At 38.5% G+C, this 25,801-nt stretch overlaps 5 protein-coding genes and 1 pseudogene across 8 annotated transcripts; 5 read left to right on the forward strand and 1 right to left on the reverse strand.

Annotated features, from left to right (window-relative positions):
* The first annotated feature begins 4,200 nt into the window (after positions 1-4,200).
* Positions 4,201-7,149, forward strand: LOC104770234 (putative MO25-like protein At5g47540). The gene is made up of 11 exons (XM_010494631.3): positions 4,201-4,803; positions 5,066-5,233; positions 5,326-5,444; positions 5,533-5,607; positions 5,739-5,832; positions 5,916-5,975; positions 6,089-6,154; positions 6,252-6,350; positions 6,445-6,489; positions 6,611-6,713; positions 6,798-7,149. The coding sequence occupies exons 1-11, from the start codon at positions 4,681-4,683 to the stop codon at positions 6,884-6,886; spliced, it is 1,041 nt and encodes a 346-aa protein (XP_010492933.2). The 5' UTR covers positions 4,201-4,680; the 3' UTR covers positions 6,887-7,149.
* Positions 7,150-7,190: 41 nt separating this feature from the next.
* Positions 7,191-9,012, reverse strand: LOC104770235 (pentatricopeptide repeat-containing protein At5g18950). Of its 2 annotated transcripts, XM_019242323.2 has the most exons (2): positions 8,588-9,012; positions 7,191-8,409 (listed from the first exon to the last, which is right to left on the reverse strand). In XM_019242323.2, exons 1-2 carry the CDS (start codon positions 8,601-8,603, stop codon positions 7,349-7,351), a joined length of 1,077 nt encoding a protein of 358 aa, XP_019097868.1. In that variant the 5' UTR covers positions 8,604-9,012; the 3' UTR covers positions 7,191-7,348. The 2 variants fall into 2 exon arrangements, with proteins under 2 accessions (XP_019097868.1, XP_010492934.1); XM_010494632.3 differs by having other exon boundaries at positions 7,191-8,803.
* On the forward strand, positions 8,381-12,575 carry LOC104770236 (protein FAR1-RELATED SEQUENCE 12). 3 transcript variants are annotated; one of them, XM_010494635.3, is made up of 3 exons: positions 8,381-9,022; positions 9,597-11,992; positions 12,140-12,575. In XM_010494635.3, exon 2 carries the CDS (start codon positions 9,628-9,630, stop codon positions 11,971-11,973), a length of 2,346 nt encoding a protein of 781 aa, XP_010492937.2. In that variant the 5' UTR covers positions 8,381-9,022; positions 9,597-9,627; the 3' UTR covers positions 11,974-11,992; positions 12,140-12,575. The 3 variants fall into 3 exon arrangements, with proteins under 3 accessions (XP_010492937.2, XP_010492935.2, XP_010492936.2); XM_010494633.3 differs by having other exon boundaries at positions 9,007-9,419; XM_010494634.3 differs by lacking the exon at positions 8,381-9,022 and adding an exon at positions 9,122-9,419 and having other exon boundaries at positions 9,602-11,992.
* Positions 12,035-19,177, forward strand: LOC147918638 (tryptophan synthase beta chain 1-like; annotated as a pseudogene).
* Positions 19,178-20,527: 1,350 nt separating this feature from the next.
* Positions 20,528-21,992, forward strand: LOC147918639 (uncharacterized). Its single transcript, XM_087503618.1, has 2 exons — positions 20,528-21,138; positions 21,215-21,992. Exons 1-2 carry the CDS (start codon positions 20,528-20,530, stop codon positions 21,990-21,992), a joined length of 1,389 nt encoding a protein of 462 aa, XP_087359744.1.
* An 870-nt stretch (positions 21,993-22,862) lies between these two features.
* LOC147918640 (meiosis-specific protein ASY2-like) lies at positions 22,863-25,248 on the forward strand. The gene is made up of 4 exons (XM_087503619.1): positions 22,863-23,205; positions 23,421-23,693; positions 23,771-24,498; positions 24,580-25,248. Exons 1-4 carry the CDS (start codon positions 22,863-22,865, stop codon positions 25,246-25,248), a joined length of 2,013 nt encoding a protein of 670 aa, XP_087359745.1.
* The last annotated feature ends 553 nt before the right edge of the window (positions 25,249-25,801 follow it).

The following is a 25,801-nucleotide window of genomic DNA, read 5'->3' on the forward strand; positions in this document are numbered from 1 at the left end:
AATATTCATCTCCATTATCTAATTTGGATTACCATCTTATAGTAAACATTCTCTCTTCCTCTCCTACCAATATCAAATGTTGTTATATCTCATATGTGTTGTAACTTGTAAGAGTTTGATTCTATATTTTAATGTAGAAAGTATTATATATATTTAACATTGTTTTCAATTTTTATTTTATTTATATAAAAAAAATATTTCTTTTATATTTCTTGCCTTTCTAATCTATTCATATTTATTTTTTAAATTTGTATAGTTAAATTTAAATTCACATATGTTGGTTTTAACAAAACAATCAACTTTATTTGAGAATTAGATATTCCTATTCATTTTTAAACGATCAATGTGTAACATATAAACATTTTGTCTTGCAATCACAAGTTCCATTTCCATTGTTTAACTCCATGGTTAAACTATAATATATATTGTCCTATTTGTAGGAATAACAACATACTTATTTAATTTATTTAAAAGAGCAGATGATTAAACGAAATAAACATTTCTCCAAATTTTATAATTCAATCAGTGAGTGTACTTATTACTTTGAAAAACTTTTACATTGAAGTTCATAAAATCATATAAGAAAACTAAAATACTATATCACTTCAAATTTGGAAGGAAACACTTGGTATTTCTTTTTAAAAAAGTCAAGACACATATAAAAATTTATTAATATTTAACTCACTTTAAAGACATTAAAAGTCATTTAACTCAAAAATAACTTCTATCCAATAATTTCATACATTCCTCCCACAAATAAAAATATATATATATATATATATGTTCAAGATTGTATTTAAATATTACATAATCTTTTAGTTAGCTAAATTTATAGTCACATATATACAATATATATACATAAGAATTTATATTACTTATTAACACCATAATTCGACCCATTATTTGCTTAACTCAATATTGGTTTCAAAGCCAACTAAAGAAAAACAGAAACGATCTTATTGATATTAGACCAAAACATGGGCATACAAACATAATCACTTACACGGAAGATATTTTGAAAAAATAACTTATTATTGCAACATCAACGTATGAAGGGTTTACATAAGCAGTTAATTAGAAAATCTATAATACAATAAATGTATTGGAAACAATATCAGTCAATGATAAAATTGGATCCTCAAAAGCAAGAAACAACATCTTCATAATTCATAAAAAGTAAACGCCACAATTATACACATCTGAACGAAATGGTATAAACATATAGTGTATAAATAAAAGTGACGGCAAAGCCCGTATATGCCTAATTAAAACGAAATAATACAAAAGAGAAAACGAAAAAGACCAAGAAAAAAAAACAAGAAAGTGCCAACTACACCACAACCCACGCGTTGCGTGGGGAAGCACCTAGTATTATGTAAAGTAGACGCAACTTTGCAAAAAACATTGTTTAAATTATTATAAATATAAGAAATTTTATAAAGAATTATTGTAAAGAGCTACAATTAAAAAAAATCATTACGACAAAGTGATCCTAACTGAGAATATTGAACTAATGGTTGTAATGAGTAAATGTAATTTTTTATTAAATAATAATTAAAAATATATTTAATAATGATTGAAACTGTATCAACGAAAAATTAAAATTAAAATACACAACTTTTAAAAACAAAATAAATTAAACTTTAAATATTAAAATAGTTTCTAACAAAAATTACAATAAATATACACAATTGTAAATTCTATATTAATTTTTCTTAAATTTCTTTTTCTTAAATTTCTATATTGCTATAACGTTGAATATTATATATTAGTATTCAAATTATTTGGATTCAACATAAAACAGAAAATTTGTTTCAACGAACAATGATTTGTTACTTATTGATGACAAGACAAATATATAAAGGTTCAAAAGACATGACTATTTAAATAGACACACCTATTATAACGAAAACTTGTGATGAAAAAATGGAATAAAATATAGTGAAAAGACACAACTCTACAATGAACAGATACAACTGTTTGATTTTACAAAATAACAAATAAAAACAATTTGTTTTACAGAAAAGTACTACAAAATTTGCAACTGCTGTTCGCATTTATTCAGATTTTTATTTTTATTTTTAAATATTTAAATATTTTTCTAACGAAAAGTTACGATAATTAAACGCAACTGTAAATTCTATATTAAGTTGTATTAAATTTCTCTATTGCTATCATCATTTCTAAAATTTTAGTTAGATTATAGAGTAACGTTGAATATTAGATATTAATATTCAATTATTTAGGTTAAACATAAAATGGAAAATTTGTTTCAACAAACTTGTTAGTTACTGATGAAGAAACAAATACAAAAAGAGTTCAAAAGACATGACTATTTAAATAGATATACCTATTAGTAGAACAAAAAGTTGTGATGAAAAAAACATAAATAAAATATAGTGAAAAGACACAACTCTACAATGAACAGATACAACCGTTTGAATTAAAAGAAAAACAAATAAAAACATTTTTTTACGAAAATGTACTACGAAAAATTGCAGCTGTTGTGTCTGCACTTTATTATACCTAATAACTCATATAACTCATATAAGACATCTTTATTACCATATTGAAAAGTCAAATCCAAAAACTCACTATATAATTCATCTAACTTTTGGAAAAAAACTCTAGGTATTTTCATTAAATTTTTATATTTAAAATTAACTAAAAGTTGTAAATTTGATTCATCATTCCAAAAATATTTTGTTTAATCAAGAATTAGAGAAGTTTCTTTACTTTTAAAATAATGAATTCTAGAGAATAATTTAGAAAGATGTAATCATGACAAAAAATTAAAACAGTTCAAGCAAACAAATATATATAGATTTCAAAAGATACGAATATTTGAATAAACACAACTCTACAATGAATAGTTGCAACTTTACAAAAAAACCGTTATAATGAACAATCACAACTTTTCGTAAAATATATAATTTAATTTTCTACAGATTTTTTTGGAAAATTATCCAAAAGATACGATTGAAAAGACACAACTTTTGGTGACATTTATTCAGATTGCTATTATATGTAGATTTATAAAGAATTTTAAAGGCTTCAACAAAATCATCAAAAGTGAATAAGTGAACGATTTTTAAGAATTGCTAGAGAGTATTATATAGTTTTGTTGTGTAGTTTTCTAAAATCTTGTAAAATGCTACTAACAATCTCTGTATTTTTGTGATACTTTCCATGACTTTATTTTATAAAGAAGTGCATAAAATCATGAACTAATAACATAATAATTAAATTCATTAACAACCATAGATTCTTTTGTTTTGGTTGAATAACACAAAATTTTTTTTGACTTTATAAAAATCTGAATCCAATAACCCGAATTTGTTAAGATTTTATATGATTTTTTTACAAATCACAAACTAATAAATGTAAATTTTAACAAAGTAACAAAATCTTGATGTAATAACAACTGATTCTACATAACATTTAAAGTCTTTAAAACTTTATTTAAATCTCAAATCAATATCCTCCACTTAGAATTTAATCTCCTATATATTAATAGAAGAACATTTTAGCAAAAAAACTGAGGTGTCAGCATCACAGAGCTCTGAACACTATTTCCTTTATTTGTCACCAGCTTTTAATAATATTTACATTTATTTACTATTGTATTTTTCCCAAAATTAAATTCTTATATTTTCTTTCTAACCTAATTATATCCTTTAATTATATTTTCATAAAATCTTTAAAATGAATTTTAAGAACTCTTTGTTCATATGATATAATAATATAAGATTGATATTATAATAATTCTCACGGATTAAATTATAATTATTATACAAATTTTTTTTATAGATATATAGTACCGATAAATATAATAGATAAAAATTACAGTAAAAATATTTAATAATTATTTTATACCGTACTATGTGCGGGTTGTTACCTAGTTAGGGTCTAATTTTGAAGCAGAATTCTATTTTTGGAACTTTGGAGATGATATGTTAAAATTATTTGATATATATACTTTATACATATATTAAACTAAAATCCTAAAACAAAAATCTAACGAATAATGTACCGTATAAATACTACCATAAAGAAACCTTTTAACAAAAAAAATAAATACTACCATAAAGTTAAGTTAAATTCGCTGTTCAAAAAAAGAAGTTAAACTAAAATTCTAAAACAAGTACAGTATATATCTGATGTATGTATATATATTAAAAACAGAACTAGATTGTTAATCCAATGTGGTGACACATGGAAAAAAAAAAATTGTGCTATTAAAACACGATTTTTTTCTTTATATGTTTATTTTTTTTTTGGGTTTAATGACCAGATTATTAAAACAATAACAGAAGGAATGCCACAAAATGGAATTATATATGATCCTAAAGATTACAAGAGGATAACATATATTATCAATAATCCTTGCTAATTAGTGGACTAAAAAAATTATTAGACAAAAGATAAAGAAGTTTGGAACTATAAAAGTTGTTAGTAAACTGGTTAAAAAGTTGTCAGATTTTTTTTTGTCACATAATTAGAAAAAAATAAAAGAGATGTGCTTAATGATGATGATTGATTTGACGATCTGCTTGAATTGAACCGAGGCGAAGAGGAGGAACTAGGAAGCAGAGTGTTTTTGCCCTTTTTCTATTGAATGAGTTTACGATCCACGATTCCGTCTGAATCAATACGCGGCAGAATCCGAATCTGATCTCAATGTCCTTCTCTTTCTTCAAGCCCTCAAGGCCTAAAACGCCTCAAGAGGTCGTTAAGGCCATCAGAGACAGTCTTATCGCTCTCGACACCAAGACCGTCGTCGAAGTTAAATCCCTCGAGAAGGTTCTTCTCTCTCTCTCTCTCTCTCTCTCTCTCTTTATTCTCTATTTTAAAGTTTCTACCTTTTTGCGTTAACTCCTCAATTCTCTATTTAAAGTTTGTACCTTTATGCCTTAACTACTGTTTTGGTGTGATTGATCATCTCCTTGTAGCTGAATTTATTTGCGTTTTGGTTATATGGGATTTTGGGAAAACTTAATTTGCTTATTGGTGTGGAATGCAGAAGTGTATGTATGGTTTAGCTTATCTTTATTTTTGTTGTTAGGCTCTGGAAGAAGTTGAGAAGAATTTTTCTTCTCTGAGAGGAATGCTTTCTGGAGATGGTGAGGCTGAAGCAAATGCTGCTGATCAAGCTGTACAGTTAGCATTAGAGTTTTGCAAAGAAGATGTTATCTCTCTTGTTATTCATAAGCTACACATTTTGGGATGGGAAGTAAGTCAGATTTTTCAATTTGTTTCCCTTTTTTGTCTCTTTAATACCATCCCGTTTACGAACGAACCCGCTGAGTTGAGTTATGTTTGCAGGCAAGAAAAGATTTACTGCATTGCTGGTCTATCTTGTTGAAGCAAAAAGTCGGCGAGACTTATTGCTTTGTGCAGTACTTTGAAGATCATTTCGAGTTGCTCGACTCTTTGGTTGTATGGTAAAGATTTTATTTTTTATTGTTACGTAGCTGAAATTTTTACTCCTACCTTATGAGCCAATACTTATAAGTCACCGTTTATGAGCAGCTATGACAACAAGGAGATTGCTCTGCATTGTGGAAGTATGCTTAGGGAATGCATTAAATTCCCAAGTCTTGCTAAGTAAGACAGATCCCATATCTAGCTTTGACTTTTCAATGTGGTTACAAACCTGTTTAAATGATTTCACTGACACGCGATGGTCGAGATTTTTATTTTTTTCACGCTGTTAAATTCTTGTAGTGCCTTTTCAGGTATATTTTAGAGTCTGCCTGCTTTGAATTATTCTTCAAATTTGTGGAGTTGCCTAACTTTGATGTTGCTTCTGATGCATTTTCAACATTCAAGGTGATTTTTTTAACTACATTGTTGACTTGGACTTGTTTCGGAGTTTTGTCTATATATACATTACTTCTTTACCTCTCTCGCAGGATCTTCTCACAAAACATGACTCTGTTGTCTCCGAGTTTCTCACCTCTCATTACAGTGAGGTTTGATTCATCATCTTTTTTATGTTTGGATGACATGAGAAGTATCTCTTGGTTATAAAAACTTGAGAAGGTCCTATAACCTTTAGCTGACGGGTTATTTATGGTTATTTCAGTTCTTTGATGTTTATGAAAGGCTTTTGACATCTTCAAATTATGTGACGAGAAGGCAATCACTGAAGGTTCTCTTCGCTACAATTCTTATGTTGGTGCTATATTCGTATATATATGACCTCTTGAATAGTGTTGTTAACTATGGGAGTTTCGTGGTTGGTGCAGCTTCTCTCAGATTTCCTTTTGGAGACTCCAAATTCACACATAATGAAGAAATTTATCTTAGAAGTTCGTTATCTTAAAGTCATAATGACACTTTTGAAGGTAAGCGGTTTATTATGGTTTCATCTTTCCTATTTGGCGGTTACTTTGTCAAATAAGTAAATTGCATATGAACTAAACATGTTCATCTGAGTAGGACTCGAGCAAGAATATTCAAATATCAGCCTTCCATATATTTAAGGTAACGTATCTCTTTGTTAAAAATGGGCAGTTGATTTGGTAACAACTGTTAATAGGTCTCTGAGGAGAAGTTATTATCAGAATTTGAAGCCTTTTAACCGCATCTATTTGTGCGCTTACAGATCTTTGTTGCGAATCCTAATAAGCCACAAGAAGTGAAGATCATTTTGGCAAGAAACCATGAGAAATTACTCGAACTTCTTCACAATTTGTCCCCTGGTAAAGGTATGATTCAAACTACCTGATAGCAGTATTTATAAATATTACCCTCCAAATTAGACTCATTCCATTAATTGAAATCTTGCTTAGGTTCCGAAGATGATCAATTCGAAGAGGAAAAGGAGCTGATCATCGAGGAGATCCAAAAGATGTCTAGCCTGCAAAACCTCAAACTTTAAATATTCTTTTGCCTCATCACTTCTCTCTGTTCCATATGGTGATTCCGAGTCCTGCAAATGAAGTTTCTAGTTAACTACTCTGTGTGTCCAAGTTTCATTACTGCTTGTCTAAACATGAACCTGCTTTTTTTTTTCTCTAATGAGTGTAGTAATGTACCTTTTGATTCTCTTTGTTACCGCTGAGTTGTTCAGATTTATGACTTGTCCCATATAGAAAGACCATAACATTTAGCCTTCTATGAAGATTGTGCTTTTGTATGTTATCTTTGAAATGGATAGATAGACTCATCCAATAGACAGATCATTCAATGAAACCTTTTTGTTTCATTTCCTAAACGAGGTCCAAAAAAATTACAGATCTGCAAAAAAATGAAATTCATCATTTTTGTTGATTAATCAATCTAACGATACAGTTCTAGAGTCGCACAACACTTTCAACAAAATTAGTTTCTCAGACAATCTCTAAAAATTTAAAGAAGTTTCTACGGAATCAGACATCTTCAGATTTCTCACGAGTGCAGCATATGTCACAACAGAAGGCTTCAAACCTAAGGCCTTAAGCTCCTTATATACTTTCATGCCTTTCTCAACCTTATTTTCCTTGCAAAATCCTTGAATCAAAGCGTTATACGTGATTGCGTCTGGTGCAACCCCTGTTTCAGACATTTTCTTGAAAAACTCAAATGCCTCGTCTGATTTACCATGTGAGCAGAAACCACTGATCACCGTATTGCAGCTTACCGTTGTCTCTTTATAGCCCTTTCTGAGCATCTCACTGTAGAATTCTCCAGCAAGCACAAACTCGCCTCTTTTCAAGTGCCCATGTATCATCACATTGTAAGTTAACTCGTTTGGTTGCATCCCTTTTTTTATCATCTCAAACCACAGCTTCCTTGCGCTCCCTAACCATCCCTTCTCACATAATCCATGGATCATTGTAGTATACACGACTCTGTCAGGAGCATAGCCTTTCTCTTTCAAACTCTTGAATATACAAAAAGCCTCAACATGCTTCTTATTCTTACACAACCCTTTTATAACCTCATTGTATGTATAAAGATTCGGGAAATGGTTCCACGCAATCATGGTATGAAGAATTTCCGACATACAAGCATAGTTCCCAATCTTACAGAAGCCAGATATCAACTTGGCATACACATCATGTCCTGGATCAAGCCCTTGTTTCAAACCTTGCTTGAGAAGCTCATAGCCTTCTGAAACCTCACCACCATCACACAAAGCTTGAATCAAACACCGGATCCTCTCAAGATCAACCTCAGATTCCATCATTCCCTTGTGAAGTTCCCAAAAAAGATGGAGTTTCCTCGCTTTCAAGCAACCTAATAAAACAGCATTGCTGGTCACAACTGAAGGGCTAATCCCAGTCTCTTTGAGTGCATTATACACATCAACAGCTTCCTCTACCAACCCATCTTCACTAAGACACTTAACGTATTGCTCTAATAACGTGGGCTCAGGGCTAAAACCAGTGGTATTGAGAAAACTTTTAGCAGCTTTCACGGCTTTTGCATCCAAAAGGGCACCAAAGAGAAGATTTAAAGAAACAAGATCAGGTGTGTAGTCATAGTTGGAACACAACCATCGAAAGAACCATAAAGAAAACAGAACATTGTTCTGAGATCTCAATAGTTCCCGGAAAAACAAAGGATCTGCGAAATTAAACGAAGGGAAATCAGATACCAGAGTTTGTTGCCATCTCTGTCTCTCTCTCATGATCGTAGAGACAGTTTTAGCCATCTCCGTATACGTCGTTCCACCACCTCCGGCTGATTTATCCTCATTGGGATTGGATTCAGTATCACGAGGCTCGAGAGTTAGACTCCGTAACTGGGTATTAGTGTTCTGTCGAGTTCGGTTTCTAAAGAGACTGATCAAATACGACTGACCTCTACTCATGGCGTCTCCGCTAATTTTTCTCTGATTGCGTAACTCAAAAAAACTCGTGGGCAGACTCGAATTCAAGCTCCGAAGTAGAGCCACACAAAAAGGTTTACTTTTTATTCCGGGAGAAAAGAAAAGTCGAATCCTTTCACCGAAACCCTAGATTCTTCTTGATCGATCCCCAATTTTTATTTGGATCTTTCGTTATCTCACATCCAGAAGATGATAACAAAGGTTTGGACTTTGGAGTAATAAAATAATTAATTTTTATTACAGCATCAATAATGTTGTTATGACATCAAATATAAGATTTGGTCTTTACTCTTTAGTTAAAAAAAGGAGATTGCTTTTTTTGTTGTTTCTTCATCTTCTCTCTCTCTCTATCTCTATCTCTATCTCTAGCTCTCTCTCTATATCTATCTATCTATCTATCGTCTTCGCTGAAATCCCTAATAAATTCTGTGCCTACCACCAAATCAATTTCCCGCGCAAAGAGAATGTGGAAGGTCGTGAAATGAAGCATCTTTGTGAGTTCCAACCGCCGAACAGCTGAAAGTTTGGAGCTCTCTCGCAATCTCCGTCTGTTACCGATTTGGTTTGGTCTTTGGTTCGCTTCGACGAGAATGGAGAAGTAATTTTGGGGGAAAGCTATGGCTGATTTTGCTCTTTCTTTTATTAGTATATAGTATTCGTTCTTTGTGTTGCTGTTGGTTTCAATTAGATGAGTGTATATTTAGAATTGGTAATGTTTTTGTTACTGTTGAATTGGTTTCGGATTTTGATTTAACTCTTTTTGTGTGAATTGCAGTGTAGATACTGAGCTTAACGGTTACAACAACATGGTTGCTAAAGCATACCCTGTACGGGTTCTGCATCACAACAACGGTGTAAGTGAAGATGAAGAAGGTGGCTCAGGAGGAGTCGAACCTTACGTTGGTTTAGAATTCGATACAGCAGAGGAAGCACGTGACTACTACAACGCTTACGCTATTCGAACGGGTTTTAAGGTTAGGACTGGTCAGTTGTATAGATCAAGAACTGATGGTACGGTTTCGTCTAGGAGGTTTGTGTGTTCTAAAGAAGGTTTTCAGCTGAATTCTAGAACTGGATGCACCGCGTTTATTCGCGTGCAGAGAAGGGATACAGGGAAATGGGTTCTTGACCAGATACAGAAAGAGCATAACCATGAGCTTGGAGGTGAGACTCAGGTTGAGGAAACGACTCCACGTCCTTCCAGAGCTCCTGCTCCTACTAAGCTAGGTGTAACGGTTAATCCACATAGACCTAAGATGAAAGTTGTTGATGAGTCTGATAGAGAACCACGGTCTTGCCCTGGTGGTGGTTTCAAACGCTTTAAAGGCGGCGGTGGTGGTGAAGGAGGAGAAGTGAGTGACGATCATCATCATCAGATGCAGCAATCTAAGGCTGTTACTGGTACTGAGCCGTACGCAGGGTTGGAGTTTGGTTCGGCTAATGAAGCGTGTCAGTTTTATCAGGCGTATGCGGAAGTTGTTGGGTTTAGAGTTCGGATTGGTCAGCTGTTCCGTTCAAAAGTCGATGGATCAATCACATCGAGAAGGTTTGTTTGTTCGAGAGAAGGGTTTCAACATCCTTCAAGAATGGGTTGTGGAGCTTACATGAGGATCAAAAGACAAGACTCTGGTGGTTGGATCGTTGACCGTCTCAATAAAGATCATAATCATGACCTTGAACCAGGGAAGAAGAATGACTCCGGTATGAAAAAGATAACGGATGATGGAACCGGAGGATTAGATTCTGTTGATCTTATTGAACTAAACGACTTCGGCAACAACAACAACCACATCAAGAAAACACGAGAGAACAGAATCGGTAAAGAATGGTACCCGTTGCTTCTCGATTATTTTCAGTCTAGACAAACCGAGGACATGGGATTCTTTTACGCAGTGGAGTTGGATGTCAGTAATGGAAGCTGTATGAGCATCTTTTGGGCGGATAGCAGAGCAAGATTCGCTTGTAGTCAGTTTGGTGATACTGTTGTTTTCGATACTTCATACCGAAAAGGAAACTATGCTGTTCCGTTTGCTACTGTCATTGGTTTTAACCATCACAGGCAACCTGTGCTTCTTGGCTGTGCCATGGTTGCTGACGAATCTAAAGAAGCTTTCTTGTGGTTGTTTCAGACATGGCTTCGCGCCATGTCTGGTCGTCGTCCAAGATCCATTGTAGCTGATCAAGATTTGCCTATTCAGCAAGCTTTGGTCCAAGTCTTTCCCGGTGCACATCATCGGTACTCAGCTTGGCAAGTTAGGGAAAAGGAGCAGGAAAATCTCAGACCGTTTCCAAGTGAGTTCAAGTATGAATACGAGAAATGTATATACCAGACTCAGACAACGGTTGAGTTTGACTCAGTTTGGAGTGCTCTCATCAACAAATACGGTCTTAGAGACGACATTTGGCTCAGAGAGATCTATGAACAGCGTGAGAATTGGGTTCCCGCGTATCTTAGAGCAAGCTTCTTCGCTGGAATCCCAATAAATGGAACTACTGAGTCCTTCTTTGGCGCTTCTCTTGACGCTCTGACGCCTCTCAGAGAGTTCATTTCTCGATATGAACAAGCACTTGAGCAGAGACGGGAAGAGGAAAGAAAAGAGGATTTCAATTCTTACAACTTGCAGCCGTTTCTGCAGACAAAAGAACCAGTGGAAGAACAATGCAGAAGACTCTACACGCTAACAGTGTTCAGAATCTTCCAGAGCGAACTCGTACAGTCTTACAATTACCTCTGCTTAAAGACATACGAAGAAGGAGCAATCAGTAGGTTCCTGGTGAGGAAATGTGGGAACGAGAGTGAGAAACACGCTGTGACTTTCAGTGCGTCGAATCTTAATTCGAGTTGCAGCTGTCAGATGTTTGAGCACGAAGGACTTCTCTGTAGACATATCTTGAAAGTGTTTAATCTTTTGGACATAAGAGAGCTCCCGTCAAGGTATATACTGCACCGATGGACCAAGAACGCGGAGTTTGGGTTTGTGCGTGATATGGAATCAGGCGTGAGTGCTCAGGATCTTAAGGCCTTGATGGTTTGGAGTTTGAGAGAGGCTGCTTCTAAGTACATAGAGTTTGGGACTTCGTCTCTGGAGAAGTATAAGCTTGCTTATGAAATTATGCGTGAGGGTGGGAAGAAACTTTGTTGGCAGAGATGATGAACTCGGCTTTGACCATGTAAGATCAATCTTCTTCTCATGTCTGAAATAGTGAAATTCAATGGTGTCATGTCTAATGCATTCATGCCTGAAAGCTGCTGAAGTTTCTTGTGTTATAGAAACTAAGGATTTAAGTGGAGTTTTGGTGGTGTTATCGTTGCTGTAGGTGTTTTTTTTGGCATTACTTGAAGAACATGAAGTCTTGGTGGCCGTCTAATCTTTAACCTTTTTGATAACATTATCACTGCAAGAGGTGGATCAGGTGTTGGTGGAGGTGGGAGTTATGTGGTTCCTAATGCTAATCATCGTTGGAATGGTGGTTCCGGTGGTGGATCGATGACATGTTTGTTATCTTGTATGTTTGTTTATGTTGTTCCAAAGGATCTGAGAAAGTGATCAAAGAACAGATCAGAATTAGGACTTTGTGTGTTTTGGTGGGAGGAGGAAGATATAGATCCTGTTTAGTGAATCAAATCGTTTGATTTTGATGCTTAAGTTAGTAGAAGCAAAGAATGTAGCAGTAATGTAATATTATTATTATCAACCTTTTTCATATATTCGCATCAACCAAATAAATCATTTTACATGATCAGAATAATAAATTTACATGATCAATCAATCATTTTAACGAATTTTTCTCTGTTTGTAACTGATGTAAAAATTATTCAAAACTTATGTCATAGTACGGTTCCTGATTCAGTTATGCTCTCGCTCAGGCCATGAGTGGAGCATGATAACATGGAATCGTCACAGCGGCTGCATGTGCAAAGCTCTCCTTGGACTGAAGTGTACCGTTTTCGTGGGAGCTACCGATATATAGAGAAACAATCCTATATGTTGACAAAAAAAAAAAAAACAATCCTATAATGTACTTTCCATGAAACTGATCCTTGGTGCTCAGGTAACTTGCGGTTACTATTTCAACTCATAACCAAACCTAACCGGATCTGGTTTTGCAGGATGAATTTTGTTAATTTCTCCCAAAAAAAAAAGCATTAAAACATTTTTAAGATCTACATCTACTTTGTTATATGTTAAACATATTTTATCATTTTGTGTTTAAATAATTGCTCAGTTTTAAAGGTATGATGTAGAATGTACGGGACCAGTCCCCATTTAAAAATATACTTAATTATATTACAAAATTTAAGTAGACCAAGTAACATGAGATAAAATGTTTGAGCAAACTAGTTACCGGAATATTAGAAAAAGGAAGTACAAAATACAAATCTAGCAAAAACAAAATGTTGGTATTTAGCAATAAAAGTAAAAAGTTTCTGTAGATTTCACGAAAATTATCTACACTAACACTACTAATTCGTCTATCACAGGTACTAGCTCACCCGCCTTGATCTTTCTAGGTCATGCGAAGGGGGCCAGTCCAAGATCATACTGTTCCTCTACAAAGATAATAGACACTCTCAACGGCTAGGCACCACTCTCTTTCTGAGTTATTCCAGCTTCTTCATGATTTCGATTTCGTGCCGCGGTGAACAAACAAAAATTTCGCCTAGTTTTTGTTTGATTTCTAAAAAGATGAGTTTTATGTCTTTTTTTTTTTTTTTTTTTTTTTTTTTTGATCAAACATAGACTTTCATTAAAATCAAGGCCTCAAGAGAGGGATGTTCTTACAACTTAGAAACAAAATAATACAAGAAAGGTAAAGATAGAGACTACATGAGTCTTCCAACAAGATGCATACTATTGAGGAGTTTGCAAAGGGTGAAAGATCTTTTGGAGTCTTGTAGGATTCAAGATTGAAGGCAAACTTCAAGAAATCCCTGACCAACAGCTGGTCAATCTTTGCTCTTACGAAAGACGCATAGGAGCTTTTAAAAATGTGCTCCATGGAGGAGACTGAGGGGTGAGATGGTTGTCGAGTAGTCATGGTGAGTGGAGAAGATGAAACCGGGATTCGTAATTGAAAGGTGACAAGCCGTAACAAAGCAGGTGGGTCATCCCTCACATTGAGATGGAGGTAAATAACATCCACACATAGCTTGTAATCAGTTTGGTCCTGGATTAGAGCAACATACCCAAAGTTTCTATCTCGATAAAGTATTCTAAGAAGCACCTTTGGAGACACCACTGTTCTGCTACCGAGATGAACTCGTCTTGACCAAGCAGAAATAATTGATGCGACCAGAGAGATGCCAAATAGGTCTTGATTGGTTTCAGGGGTCAGGTGATGTGGGTAAACGAAGCTGGTGAAGACAAGGTAACCCCAACCTCTTAACGGTGGGATCATAATGCCAAGCTTCACCAAGTAGTCCCCCTCGAAAAGATACTCCCTGGGAGGTCCATATAAAGCGGTTTCCAAATAACTCTCATGCCATTCTACCAAAGATGATGACTTACGGATCAGAAGTTGTCTTCGGACTAGTGATACCGTTGAGCACACCAAGCGATGGATAGGGAGGGAGAGAGTGGAGTTATAACCAAACCTGGACTCACACTGAACTCAACACAAGAGGGTTTCAAGTAAACTATAAGAGTCCAATATTCTGCTATCGAGGGAGCCTCGTCTTGACCAAGCAGTGAACATCGGGACTAAACAGTTTGGACTTGAAGTAATACGAATATAGGCAGATCGGGGAAGGTTCCAGTGAAGGGATAAAACATAATCTAGTGAGAGTAGACTATCTACCAGGGTTCCGGAGTAAGAATGGGGATCAAACCTGGGCCAAAGAGTTAACAGAGTTGTAACAGGGCAAGCCGGGGTTATGATGTTCTCTGTAGAGATCTTCAAAGGCTCCAGTGTCAACACAGAGCTCCCGTCCATCTGCCGCCAAATCAAACACTTGGAGGGAGGATAAAAATCCGCGGATAGGTGAGATGTTAAAGTTGACTGTGGGGAACTCCAGATCGAGAGATAAGCACCAATAGAACCAGGGCATTCGGGGGGTTGAGGAAAGAGTTCAGTCAGTTGGATACTCAGATGAGCAGCCTCACTGAGAGAGGAGGACGGAAGCGGAGGGGCGATGGGAATTGATTGAGACTGATGCGAAACCGGGGTTGAGATCTGGACTCTCCAAAGACCTCCGGTGAAGAGAAACAACGACACAGACAAAGAGAAAAGATGACAGAAGTAGTAAAAGAGCAGGGAACTTGAGAGAACCCGACGCCGGCGAGCCGGAGCTCTACCGGCGTCGGAGAAAGTTGAGAAGAGCGGCGCCTCGATTATTGTGCCCGAGAGAGAATTAGGGCGAACCTTTGGAACCCGTTGGGATTAGTACATATATAATGCATATGATCGAGTTTTATGTCTAAAAAAAATTATTTATACAGAACTTAATATGTATTGGTCTCTAAATGGTGAAATCAGTGGAAGAAATGTTCAAAGATGCAAGTTCGGATTTCGGAAGCTATTCGAAACTGGGTCGGAGACCTAGATACCACATAGGACCGCATCCGTGACCGTTAATAGTAGGAAATTTCCAATCTGTTATCGGGATAGAGACAAGAAGGTAAGCCAATCCACTATGGAGTGGTAAACCTGATGTATTGGTGGCTTGTGTGGGAAGTGGCTCAAACGCATTGGGTTTGTTGGGAATGAGGATGTGCGGGTAGTCGGTGTCGAGGCTGCGGGGCTCGGTATGGATTTGGGGAAACATTCAGCTATACTTTGACCATTGGAGATGTTGGTGTATACTGTATACCATTATGCCAAGGTCTTTATTGCAAGATGATCAAGGACATGTACTTAAACCACACTCCGTAGGAGTTGGGTAAGTGTGAATGTTATAATCTTAATATAGATTTGGTAGAAACCCGAACCTAGCTAGACTAAAGAGATCAGAGTTATCATCTCGACTGCCAAAACTAGACTAATCTCTCTTTTTTTTTTCTGAAAGGTCATTTGAAAAGAAATTAGTCCAAGCTTAGTAATTATATCTTTATTGCACACAAATAAATAAACAAAATATCATTTGAAAAGAAATTATTTAAAATAAATGAACAAACCGTGACATGTCATCATATAGATAGGAATAGTGACTTAGGCCTGAGGGAGGGGGGTCTCATACAGTTTACACGTTTGTACAAGATTAAAAAAAAAAAAAGGTTACTTTGCACGTCTTTTGTCGAAAAACACAGATAAGTTATTACGTTTATCACATGCAATGTGCAAGTCACGACGTCTCGTGATCAGCTATGAACTGGTCGTCAGATCGAACCGGAACTTTTCCTGGCCGAATCAAAATTCTATGCTGGGAATAATATGCGCTTGGATAAAATTATTTTTGAAAACCAAGTTAAAACAAAGAGAAGTCATTATATTGACGTTATAAGCCACACAAATGCTTAACTACAACATCTGACACATCACCAAACGGTCCAAACCTATTACGTACTTAAAGTACACACACCTTCATAAGTAGAATTATTAATTCTTGTGTTTATGTGTTGTGGACCATAAATTAATAGCTGCATCTGTAGACAACAGTGTTATGTTTGTATTTTGTAACATTGCATCACACGATGAGAAAAGCTTTATGTGAGTTAACATCAATCATTATAAAATCAATCAAGCTCTCTCACATGTGACCATTGTCTCATTTCAATGGTTCATATTCACTTAACATTAAATACTTATAATATAGTATATATAATACATATCTGGGTAATCTACAAAAGAAAAGATTGATTCCACAATTCTAATCTATATTATATTTATATTTTTTATAATTGCTTGCTTCATATAACATACAGTTGACAACAAAAAAGATCAGGATTCACACGATATAAGAGCATATTTGTAACTAAACATAACGTAGGCTAAGACTTGACGTTTATTGCAATTTGCAGATAGAGACGAGTGATTGGTTGATTGCAGACAAAACAATGAATAGTAATAGGTAAAACTTGTGAAAGTTGTTCCGAATAAATTTGAATTGAAGAAGAAACTTTTATCAGAAGCTCCTCCTTGAATAGGTATAATCTGTCTCTTTCTTCGGCTCTTAACGCTCCTCTCATCAAAACAATTGACCTTTTAACAACCAATAGATTACCTCCAAAAATAATTAACCATATTTTCCCATCTGGAATTACGTAGTATTGCGCACTTGCATGAATTTTACCATATAATATGTAACACATTGTACTTATTAATTAACAAAAAACATTTTGTTATCTATATATATATATATATATATATATTGTATTGCATTTATTTCTTTTTTCGTTCATGCATGCATGCATGCAAGATGTACGTGTAAGTGTTCTTCCATATGGTATTATATATGCTATTTATTTATTTATTTTTATATATGCTATTTTGATCAACATTAATTTGTTTCTTAACAAATTTTCATGTGTAGGTAACCAAAAATATTGTATATCAATTTAGTTTCGGATATATAAATTCCCATGAAATTTACTTTTAATCTAAAAGATTTAAGTCTCAAAAAAATTCAGAACTTGGTTTATGTTTTAAAAGTTTATCGAATGTGTAGGTTTCAATTCCCCTTTACGAAACCTGCATTGTTTTTTATGCAGTTAAGTTATTACTAATAGGTGCACAAAAAAAAAAAAAAAAAGTTATTACTATTATTAACTAAATAATGCAAGAGGATATTGACCTAATTAATTAAATGACCAGTTTGCAGTGTTTATGTATACAACAATTCTAATTATGAAAGAAAACAAAACGTTTGTATCCCTAAAAACATGTTTTTGATAATGATGTTTTTGTTTCATGCAACGAAATGGAGGGGGACTGCAAAATTTCGAACGAAAATTAAAAGGTTGGTGAAACATTAATTGATAATTTGTGAAAATAAATAGAAAGCTCAACTAGAAAGCGTGTGTATGCATGTGAACGATCCGAAGTGGTAATTATAATAAAATTTAATGTTCATTTTGTTTTCTTATATAAACAACCAAACCCTGCTTGATATGAATTCATAACATTTCATTATTTCTAACTTTTGATTTTCTCTCATTCTGATATGTTCAACAAACTTTTTTTTTTTTTTTAACACATACTTTCATTAAATTTATGCAAAGAGGGGTGGAAGTGGCGGAGCCAGACCAAAAGTTTAGAAGGGTCAAAAGAATTTTTTTTTTCTTTCTAATAAGATAAAAATGTAAAATTTAAGAGGTTAATATAAAATTTTATTTTTTATGGGGTAAAAATAAAAACTTTTTGGAGGATCAAAGTCCAAATTTTGTTTTAATAAAGTCAAAATGTAAAATTGTTTGGAGTCAAAATGAAAATTTTAAATTTAATGGGTCAAAATATAAAATTTAAGGGGTCATTTTGTTATTTATAAGTAAAAATATACCAGAAGAAAAAAATTTAATGGGGTCAGCTGACCCCACTCCCACCTTACTGGCTCCGCCCATACTTGGAACCCTTTTATATAAAGTGTCTCCAAAAGATATACACCTACAACAAGTAAATAAAAAGGAGTTACATGCATACACACGAGAAAGGAATCCAAACCATAGAACGAGGAAGGAATCCGCCGGGGAGGAAATTTTTTGAGCTCGAGATAGAGGATCCAAGTGGCGTATGACGCTTTTGACTTCGAGGATTAGCGCTGGTATTGACTTGGAGGTGGCGTTATGGAGCCGAGAGTTTCTTTCTTTCCATATAGAGTAGACTTGCTTGATATATAGGCCAGACGAAGAATCAAAGCCACATTCTTGTCCGGACAAGGATTCTTTAGCCAAGTAAGAGTAGCTTCGAACGAAGTTGGGGAAGAGACGTTAGAGAGAGAAAACTTACTTAAAGAGAGAAAACAATAAAATTTTTCTATTCTCTTACGTACAATGGAGATTCAAACAACGGTTACAACTTTCATAACATTGTCCACTCTCGTTCTCGTAGTCAGTTCTTCTACAATGAGAGATGTCGAATTCAAGATTAAAGATGACTTCCCACAATGGGTTACCAGTCTCGACCAAAAAAATCTACATTCCACTCCCGAGGTAACAAAAACACATATTCTTTTATCATCTATAAGCTAGAATACTCAGTATATACGTATACAAATGTATCAACATCTTGGTTTCTCTCTACTATTCTCACTCTTAACTCTTAAGACGTAAAATTTCCATGGCAAAAAGCAATATAGAGTTATAGACAAATATAAATTTTTATTGATTTTATATTAAATATTCGTTCTTATAAAATTTTTGGTTTCTTTTCAGATTCACTAGTGTTGGTGCGGGAATTAGCACCCCCAACATACCGATCTAGACCCGTTAAAGGAACCGGTTATCTAAACCGAGAGCTCGACCTAGGTTTGGACTTTGTCTCTGAAGGCCCAGTAACACCGAGAAGCCCATGGACGAGGTGACAAACCGGCACTTCAACTCGCCCTGCGGCTGACCTAGCAAGAAAGGAAGGACTTTCCTAATCAGTTCGCCTGTAATTAGGAAAGTTAATATATTCAGTATATCCTCGAATATATTCAGTAGATCTTTGAATACCTAAAAATAGAGGGCAATCCTCTCATTGTAAGATCATCGAATCATTAATACAAAACCCTAAATTCTTCTTGGTTCTTGAGCAAAACCTAACTTGTTTCTCAAGAGATTTCATTTCTTCTTTTCTTGCTTACTTTGATCTAAATCCTTCAAGAGATTGTTATTGAATTTGTTTCCCTTCTAAACAAATTCATTGTGAGAAACCTCAGTTTCTACAATTGGCGCTAGAAGGAGGGTACCTAAGTTCTACAAAACACTTCTCTTCTAGATCTCATCAAAAGCAAGAGCCAACACCATGTCTTCAACCCTCAACAACGGTGCCAACGCAACTGCCCCACGACAAGACGACCCAACAAGCCGAGAGACCAACTCTCAGGACGTCGCCGCGGATCCACCTGCCGCCGCACCCACCACGCGCGTCTACGTGCGGACGGGTATTCGCCGAACTTCGGCCAACCCAGCAGATGAGTCCGAGGCACTTGCCGACGGGGTGGAGGAAGTTGAGATACCCCGCCAGGGGGATCAGGAGGCCGACGAGGTGCCACCAGTCAATGGAACCGTTGATGGACTGAGGTCGCCAGCGCAAGTCGCCCAACCATCCCAGTTCGTCACAATGGACGACCTCCGTCACGTGTTCGGAACGGTATCCAGGGACCTCTTCCAGCCTATCTCCGCAACAAATCAACGGCTGGACGCGATGGGACACAGCGCACCCCCGCCGCGTCAATAGAACGAGGCACCGTCACAGGAGGTTCGGAGGAACGATCCTCTAAACCGCCGCCTGTTCAACGACCCGTCGTCTTCGACTTTCCGATTCCTGAACCAGCACGTACCATCCGTACTAGCATCAGGGACGCAGCCTCAACTAGGGCAGTCCTCCCAGAGAAATCCGGCCACACCTTCCTGCCCCGAGCTGGAGGAAATGGACCTCAGGATCAAAGCTATGGGGTCCCTCCTCCACTGAGCTGTAAGCTCGGCACCTGAGATCGACAGAATGTTCGAGGCCACGCAGCGATCTCCATTCACCTAACGCATCTTGAGAACATATGTCCCGAACGTAAAAATAAGGGTTCCGACTTACGATGGAACGAAGGATCCAATGCAGCACTTGACCTCGTTCATGGCTACTATCGCAAAAGCTAGGTTTACCGAGGAGCAGAAGGACGCTGGCCAGTGCCAACTGTTCGTCGACAGTTTGATCGAGAACACTCTAATATGGTTCTCCCATATCCCTCCGGGCACTATCGACTGTTTCGAACAACTATCGACAGCCTTCCTGCGAAATTATCGGGTGTTCATAGAACGCAACGCTTCCAGCGCCAAACTATGGGAAGTAGTCCAAGAGCCCGACGAACCCCTGCGAAAGTACCTCACCAGATTCAAGGAAAAATACGCCACCATAACGGTCGCTGAGGACGTCGCAATCGCTGCTTTCAAGAAAGGACTCATTCCCGGATCCCGACTGCACGTAGATCTCAATATCAGGGAAGCCACTGACCTGGACGAAGCCCTTCACCGAGGATCTCGCTTCGCTTATGTGGAGGAAGACGAGGAGAAGCGAGCTAACAAGCTCCCTCCTCCTCACCCGGCCGTGGCCAAAGAAAAAAATCGGGATACCTATCAGGAACCTCGGAAGCATCACGACCAGAGGGACCCCAAGCGCGGAGTAGTCAACGCGATATCCGAGGACGAAGGACAGAACACCTCTTCTCCCGATGCACAAGAGGAGCTGTACTGCGATTTTCATATGTTCGGCGGCCATTCAACAGCCGAGTGTAAGCACCTGTCCAACTATTTATACGAGAAGTACCTGTCCGGTGAAATCAAAGCTGTCTACCAACCAAAAGCTTCTCGCGGCGGCCGCGGTGGCAGAGGTCGAGGAGGAAGGTTTGGGCGATCCAACCCCGGCCGAGGTCAGAAGGGCGCCAACCAATCCATTGCTACCAGGGACAGTGGAAGTCCCCCAGACACCGTCCAAGCGTCAAAAAGGACAGCAGAGCGATCAAGCGGCACCTCGGGGTCGTATATCTATGATCATCGGCCAGACCGATGAAAGCCCGGACTCTGTACGAGCCCTGAAAAAGCGAGCGCGTCAGGTCTTTAATGTCCAAGCGATTTCCGAAGACGAAGCGCTGAGCTCGAACCCCATCGCGTTCACCGCGGAAGACGCCAAGGGGATCCACCACCCTCATAACGACCCCCTAGTGGTGGAAGTCAGAATGGGCGAATTTGACGTAGAACGCGTCTTAGTGGATACCGGTAGCACGGTTAACGTCCTGTTCTCGCAAACACTGGAGAAAATGGGCGTCACGCCAGAACAAATCAAACCAGGGGGGAGAACGCTGACCGGGTACGACGGCGTCGCCAAAACATCGATGGGCGACGTGAAACTACAAGTCCAAGCCGGTGGCGTAGCACGTAAGACCAAGTTCGTTATCATAGACGCCCCACCAATCTACAACGCCATCTTGGGTTCACCTTGGATCTACTCTATGCAAGCAGTTCCTTCCACCTACCATCTTTGCCTGAAATTCCCAACGGCTGCGGGAATTTACACGTTGTATGGCGACCAGAAGATGGTGTAGAAACTGAGGTTTCTCACAATGAATTTGTTTAGAAGGGAAACAAATTCAATAACAATCTCTTGAAGGATTTAGATCAAAGTAAGCAAGAAAAGAAGAAATGAAATCTCTTGAGAAACAAGTTAGGTTTTGCTCAAGAACCAAGAAGAATTTAGGGTTTTGTATTAATGATTCGATGATCTTACAATGAGAGGATTGCCCTCTATTTATAGGTATTCAAAGATCTACTGAATATATTCGAGGATATACTGAATATATTAACTTTCCTAATTACAGGCGAACTGATTAGGAAAGTCCTTCCTTTCTTGCTAGGTCAGCCGCAGGGCGAGTTGAAGTGCCGGTTTGTCACCTCGTCCATGGGCTTCTTGGTGTTACTGGGCCTTCAGAGACAAAGTCCAAACCTAGGTCGAGCTCTCGGTTTAGATAACCGGTTCCTTTAACGGGTCTAGATCGGTATGTTGGGGGTGCTAATTCCCGCACCACCAATTAGTCCCCCCTCAGTTTGGTACATTCAGAAGTTAATTCGAATGACCGGACTTTAAGAGAGAATGTTCGATTTGATCCGAATCTAAACACTCCTGAATCGTCGCGCCGCTTCGCCCTCCTCTAGTCGGGTGACATGTGTCCGATACGTCGCGTCTGTCAATTCGGAAGCTGAAGCGTCGCGTAGGTTATGGTAGGCAATTATGACCCCGCGTAGGGTTGCCACCCGCTCCCGTCTATAAATACTTAGTATCCGCCGAATGTTTTCACTTTTCGCCGCTTCGTCAATAAGGTAATCACTTCGTTCTCACTCTCTTCGCCTTTAATTACTTTGTTATTCGCCAATTTTTCTACACTCTTCGGCGATCTGCGTTGTTATTCACCTCGACCATGGTTTCCTCATCGGCTACCACAAGTGAACCATTGATCCGCAAGGGCTCCAGCAGGGAACCTCTGAACGTTGTCAGGTCGGTCCGAGGCGATATGCCGAATAGACCAGAAGAAGCCGAATGCTCCTCAAGGCGCAGATCCAACGAGATCCCAATCCCCTCTTTGATTGACGAAGATGATCGCGAAGATCACGGAAATGCTACGCCAATTTCCGATCTCCCACCTGACAACCTGGGCGATGAAAGGGTCCGACTTGCGCATGATAACGTCATGATCAATGACCTCTCACCTCTTCGAGACCACCGAGGTGACATCGGGGCGAGGAAACGACCAGTACTACTAAGTCGGTTGGCGACCTGTTGAATTCGTGTGGCCTGTCCAATTCTGGTGTTCACATTATTATTCCCGGAGAGCACCAACGTCCGTGGAGTCCGCCTCTCGGGTATATTTGCCTGTACGAGGGATTTTTTTCCCAATGTCGGTTATTCTTCCCTCTTCCTAATTTGCTTACCCAATACGCCCATCACCGCAAGATTCCGATATGTCAACTCACCCCAGGAAGTATCTGCAACTTCGTCGCCGCCCTCACATTCGCGGCCGAAGCTGGGGTGTTTCTTGAGGTCGAATGCTTCGAGCAGTTGACAAACTTCAAGAATAGCCAAGGTAGCAAATTATGGATGGTTAATGCGAAGCCAGCTCATAACTTCCTTCCGGGGGAAAAAGTCAGTAACTTCAAGAAGCTGAGAGCTCGCTACTTCTTCGTCCGAGTTGACGGTCGTTCTTTCGAAAATCCGAAATGCGGTCGCCGAAGAGTATGGAACGATTCACCGGGTATCATCTCGCTCCTTATTCTGTTAAATCGGACAATATCGTGCTGACCTGATTTTGTATTTTCATATGTTTTACAGTTCGCCCTTACTCAGCTCGGAGATTATCTTCCAGATTCGAACGCATCAAGAACGCTCTCCTCAGTGTAGCAGACCGCAGCTGGACTCAAATCTCACGACGCCGCGTGGAAGCAACAATGGGTAAAGCAAGAACGCAGTTCGCCAGTTTTGCAAGCTCACTGGGTCAAACTTCCGAGGTCCCGCCAACCACAATTGTCGCGGCCGAGATGCTCCGATCCATGGATCGAAACGACGAACCGTCCGTCAACCCTGAGCCAGAGCAGACGGAGAATGAATTCATCGACATTGAGGACGAGGATGAGCTCCCGGCTGCTGACGAAGAAGATGAAAACGTGGTTCCCAATGACTCATCTCTTCCTCCACCGACTGAACCGATCGTCGAAGTGCAGATTGCCACTGAACCAGATAGCGGTTCAAAGAAGAAGAAGTCCAAGAAGGACAAAAACAAAGAGAAGGGTAAAGGAAAAGCCTCCGCTCAAGGAACAGGTCGGAAACGCTCTGCGGAAGAAGCCGGCCTTGAATCCTACAACCGCTTCCGAGTTCATCGCACCGCTGGTCGAACTGACCAATTTTGCTACGACTATTTTGGGGAAACACCTCTTGTGTGCAACAAAGAAGCTGCTGCGGAGTTGTGCAGGCAACTTACGGTATCATCGGTCATGCTACCGCCGGTCGATAAGCTCGAATTCAGGGACCAGTACGTTCTGGCTGCCCAATCTGCCCTTCAGGTTCGAATCTCATCGCCTCCTTTATTATTATTTTTTGAACTGCAAAATTTGATTCTCATTCTATCTTGTCTTGGAGTGCAGACCGCCGCCTATATGTCATCGCTTACTCTTATGTACGATAGGCGTGTCAAATCGATGACCTCGGCAGAGGCCGAATTCGAGAAGATAAAGGAGTGTTTGGAGAACCTCCGAGAAGCAGATAGGACGAAGAACGAGAGGATCAAGAACCTGGAAAACAGGGTCGCCGAGCTCGAATCGCAGGAACAAATTCTGGGAGAAGAGAAAAACGAGCTGAAAAGGCAGTTCGACGATCTTGGGGCAAAATTCGAGTCAGAGACGAGACGACTTCGCCTAGATCGCCAAGCCAAGGTCGAGGGCACCACGAAGAAAGCGCAGCGCCGTCTTGACAAGGTAAAGGACTATCTTCGTGACCAGGAGATGGCTCGTCTGAAAGAAGATGTTCTCAACCAGGCGAACGGATTCGGGCAGGTTATGGACTATCTGCTGAAGAACGGTGCATCCATCCCGGACAATCTTGTTGCCGAGATCAAGGAAAAGCGGGAGGTCGCCCAGACTGAAGTGGAAGCGCTAGATCTCGTAAAATTCGAGGAAGGCGATCTCGACATGTCTCCAGATCAGCTCGGCTTCGGACTACTTCGATCCGGGGATGCGGCTCCAGACTCCGTTCCACATCCGCACGGCTCTAATGTCGGACTTTTCCAGGCCGGACTGCCCGAAAACGTCTCCTAGGAGCATTTCCTGTTTTTCCTTTTTTTTATATTGTCCTGTTTGAGATCCTGTGACATTTTTGCCTATTCTGCGGCCGACTTCTACTTTTTGGAAATTTCCCTTTGGTGCTTTACATGGAATATTGCCGTTTTTTTTTTTATCCTCCAGCGAAAATGGTAATTTGCCAATATCAAAATTGGAAATGTTTCGTCCAGAATTAGTATAAATATGATCGCTCCATGTTTGATTTTACCATAACTCCGACGAGACAATCCAAAGATGCCGAGCTCTGTTGGCAGTACTGCGTCCTTGGTCGATGTTAAGGGCGACGTCCCGACGTTCTCGAACTCGGAAGCCATTGAACGAGGGATGCCATTTTATCCGCATATCCGAGCTCCCTGGATGTTAATGTTTCGTGTTAGTCCGGAGAAGAGGCTGGAACTAGAGACCTTTTTCTCCCGCATCGAAGAACGCCATTCCGAGTACCGCGATCGATTAGCTGCAACAAAGCAATCGCGAGATGAACTGCTTTTCAAACTTAAGCGCCTTGAATCCCACCCAAGGTTCTGGATCG

Source organism: Camelina sativa, chromosome 20 (assembly GCF_030686135.1).
Source record: "Camelina sativa cultivar CO46 ecotype springtype chromosome 20, ASM3068613v1".
NCBI lineage: Eukaryota > Viridiplantae > Streptophyta > Magnoliopsida > Brassicales > Brassicaceae > Camelina > Camelina sativa.

What these genes read in the sequence shown, in the direction of transcription:
- LOC104770234 (XM_010494631.3), top strand. Translation starts at nt 4,681, where the DNA reads ATGTCCTTCTCTTTCTTCAAGCCCTCAAGGCCTAAAACGCCTCAAGAG. An exon ending in AAGTTAAATCCCTCGAGAAG is followed by an intron (nt 4,804 to 5,065) that starts GTTCTTCTCTCT and finishes TTTTGTTGTTAG; the next exon opens with GCTCTGGAAGAAGTTGAGAA. An exon ending in CTCGACTCTTTGGTTGTATG is followed by an intron (nt 5,445 to 5,532) that starts GTAAAGATTTTA and finishes GTTTATGAGCAG; the next exon opens with CTATGACAACAAGGAGATTG.
- LOC104770235 (XM_010494632.3), bottom strand. Translation starts at nt 8,803, where the DNA reads ATGAGTAGAGGTCAGTCGTATTTGATCAGTCTCTTTAGAAACCGAACT.
- LOC147918639 (XM_087503618.1), top strand. Translation starts at nt 20,528, where the DNA reads ATGGCTACTATCGCAAAAGCTAGGTTTACCGAGGAGCAGAAGGACGCT. An exon ending in CCCGATGCACAAGAGGAGCT is followed by an intron (nt 21,139 to 21,214) that starts GTACTGCGATTT and finishes TTATACGAGAAG; the next exon opens with TACCTGTCCGGTGAAATCAA.
- LOC147918640 (XM_087503619.1), top strand. Translation starts at nt 22,863, where the DNA reads ATGGTTTCCTCATCGGCTACCACAAGTGAACCATTGATCCGCAAGGGC. An exon ending in GAAACGACCAGTACTACTAA is followed by an intron (nt 23,206 to 23,420) that starts GTCGGTTGGCGA and finishes AACTCACCCCAG; the next exon opens with GAAGTATCTGCAACTTCGTC. An exon ending in AGTATGGAACGATTCACCGG is followed by an intron (nt 23,694 to 23,770) that starts GTATCATCTCGC and finishes TATGTTTTACAG; the next exon opens with TTCGCCCTTACTCAGCTCGG.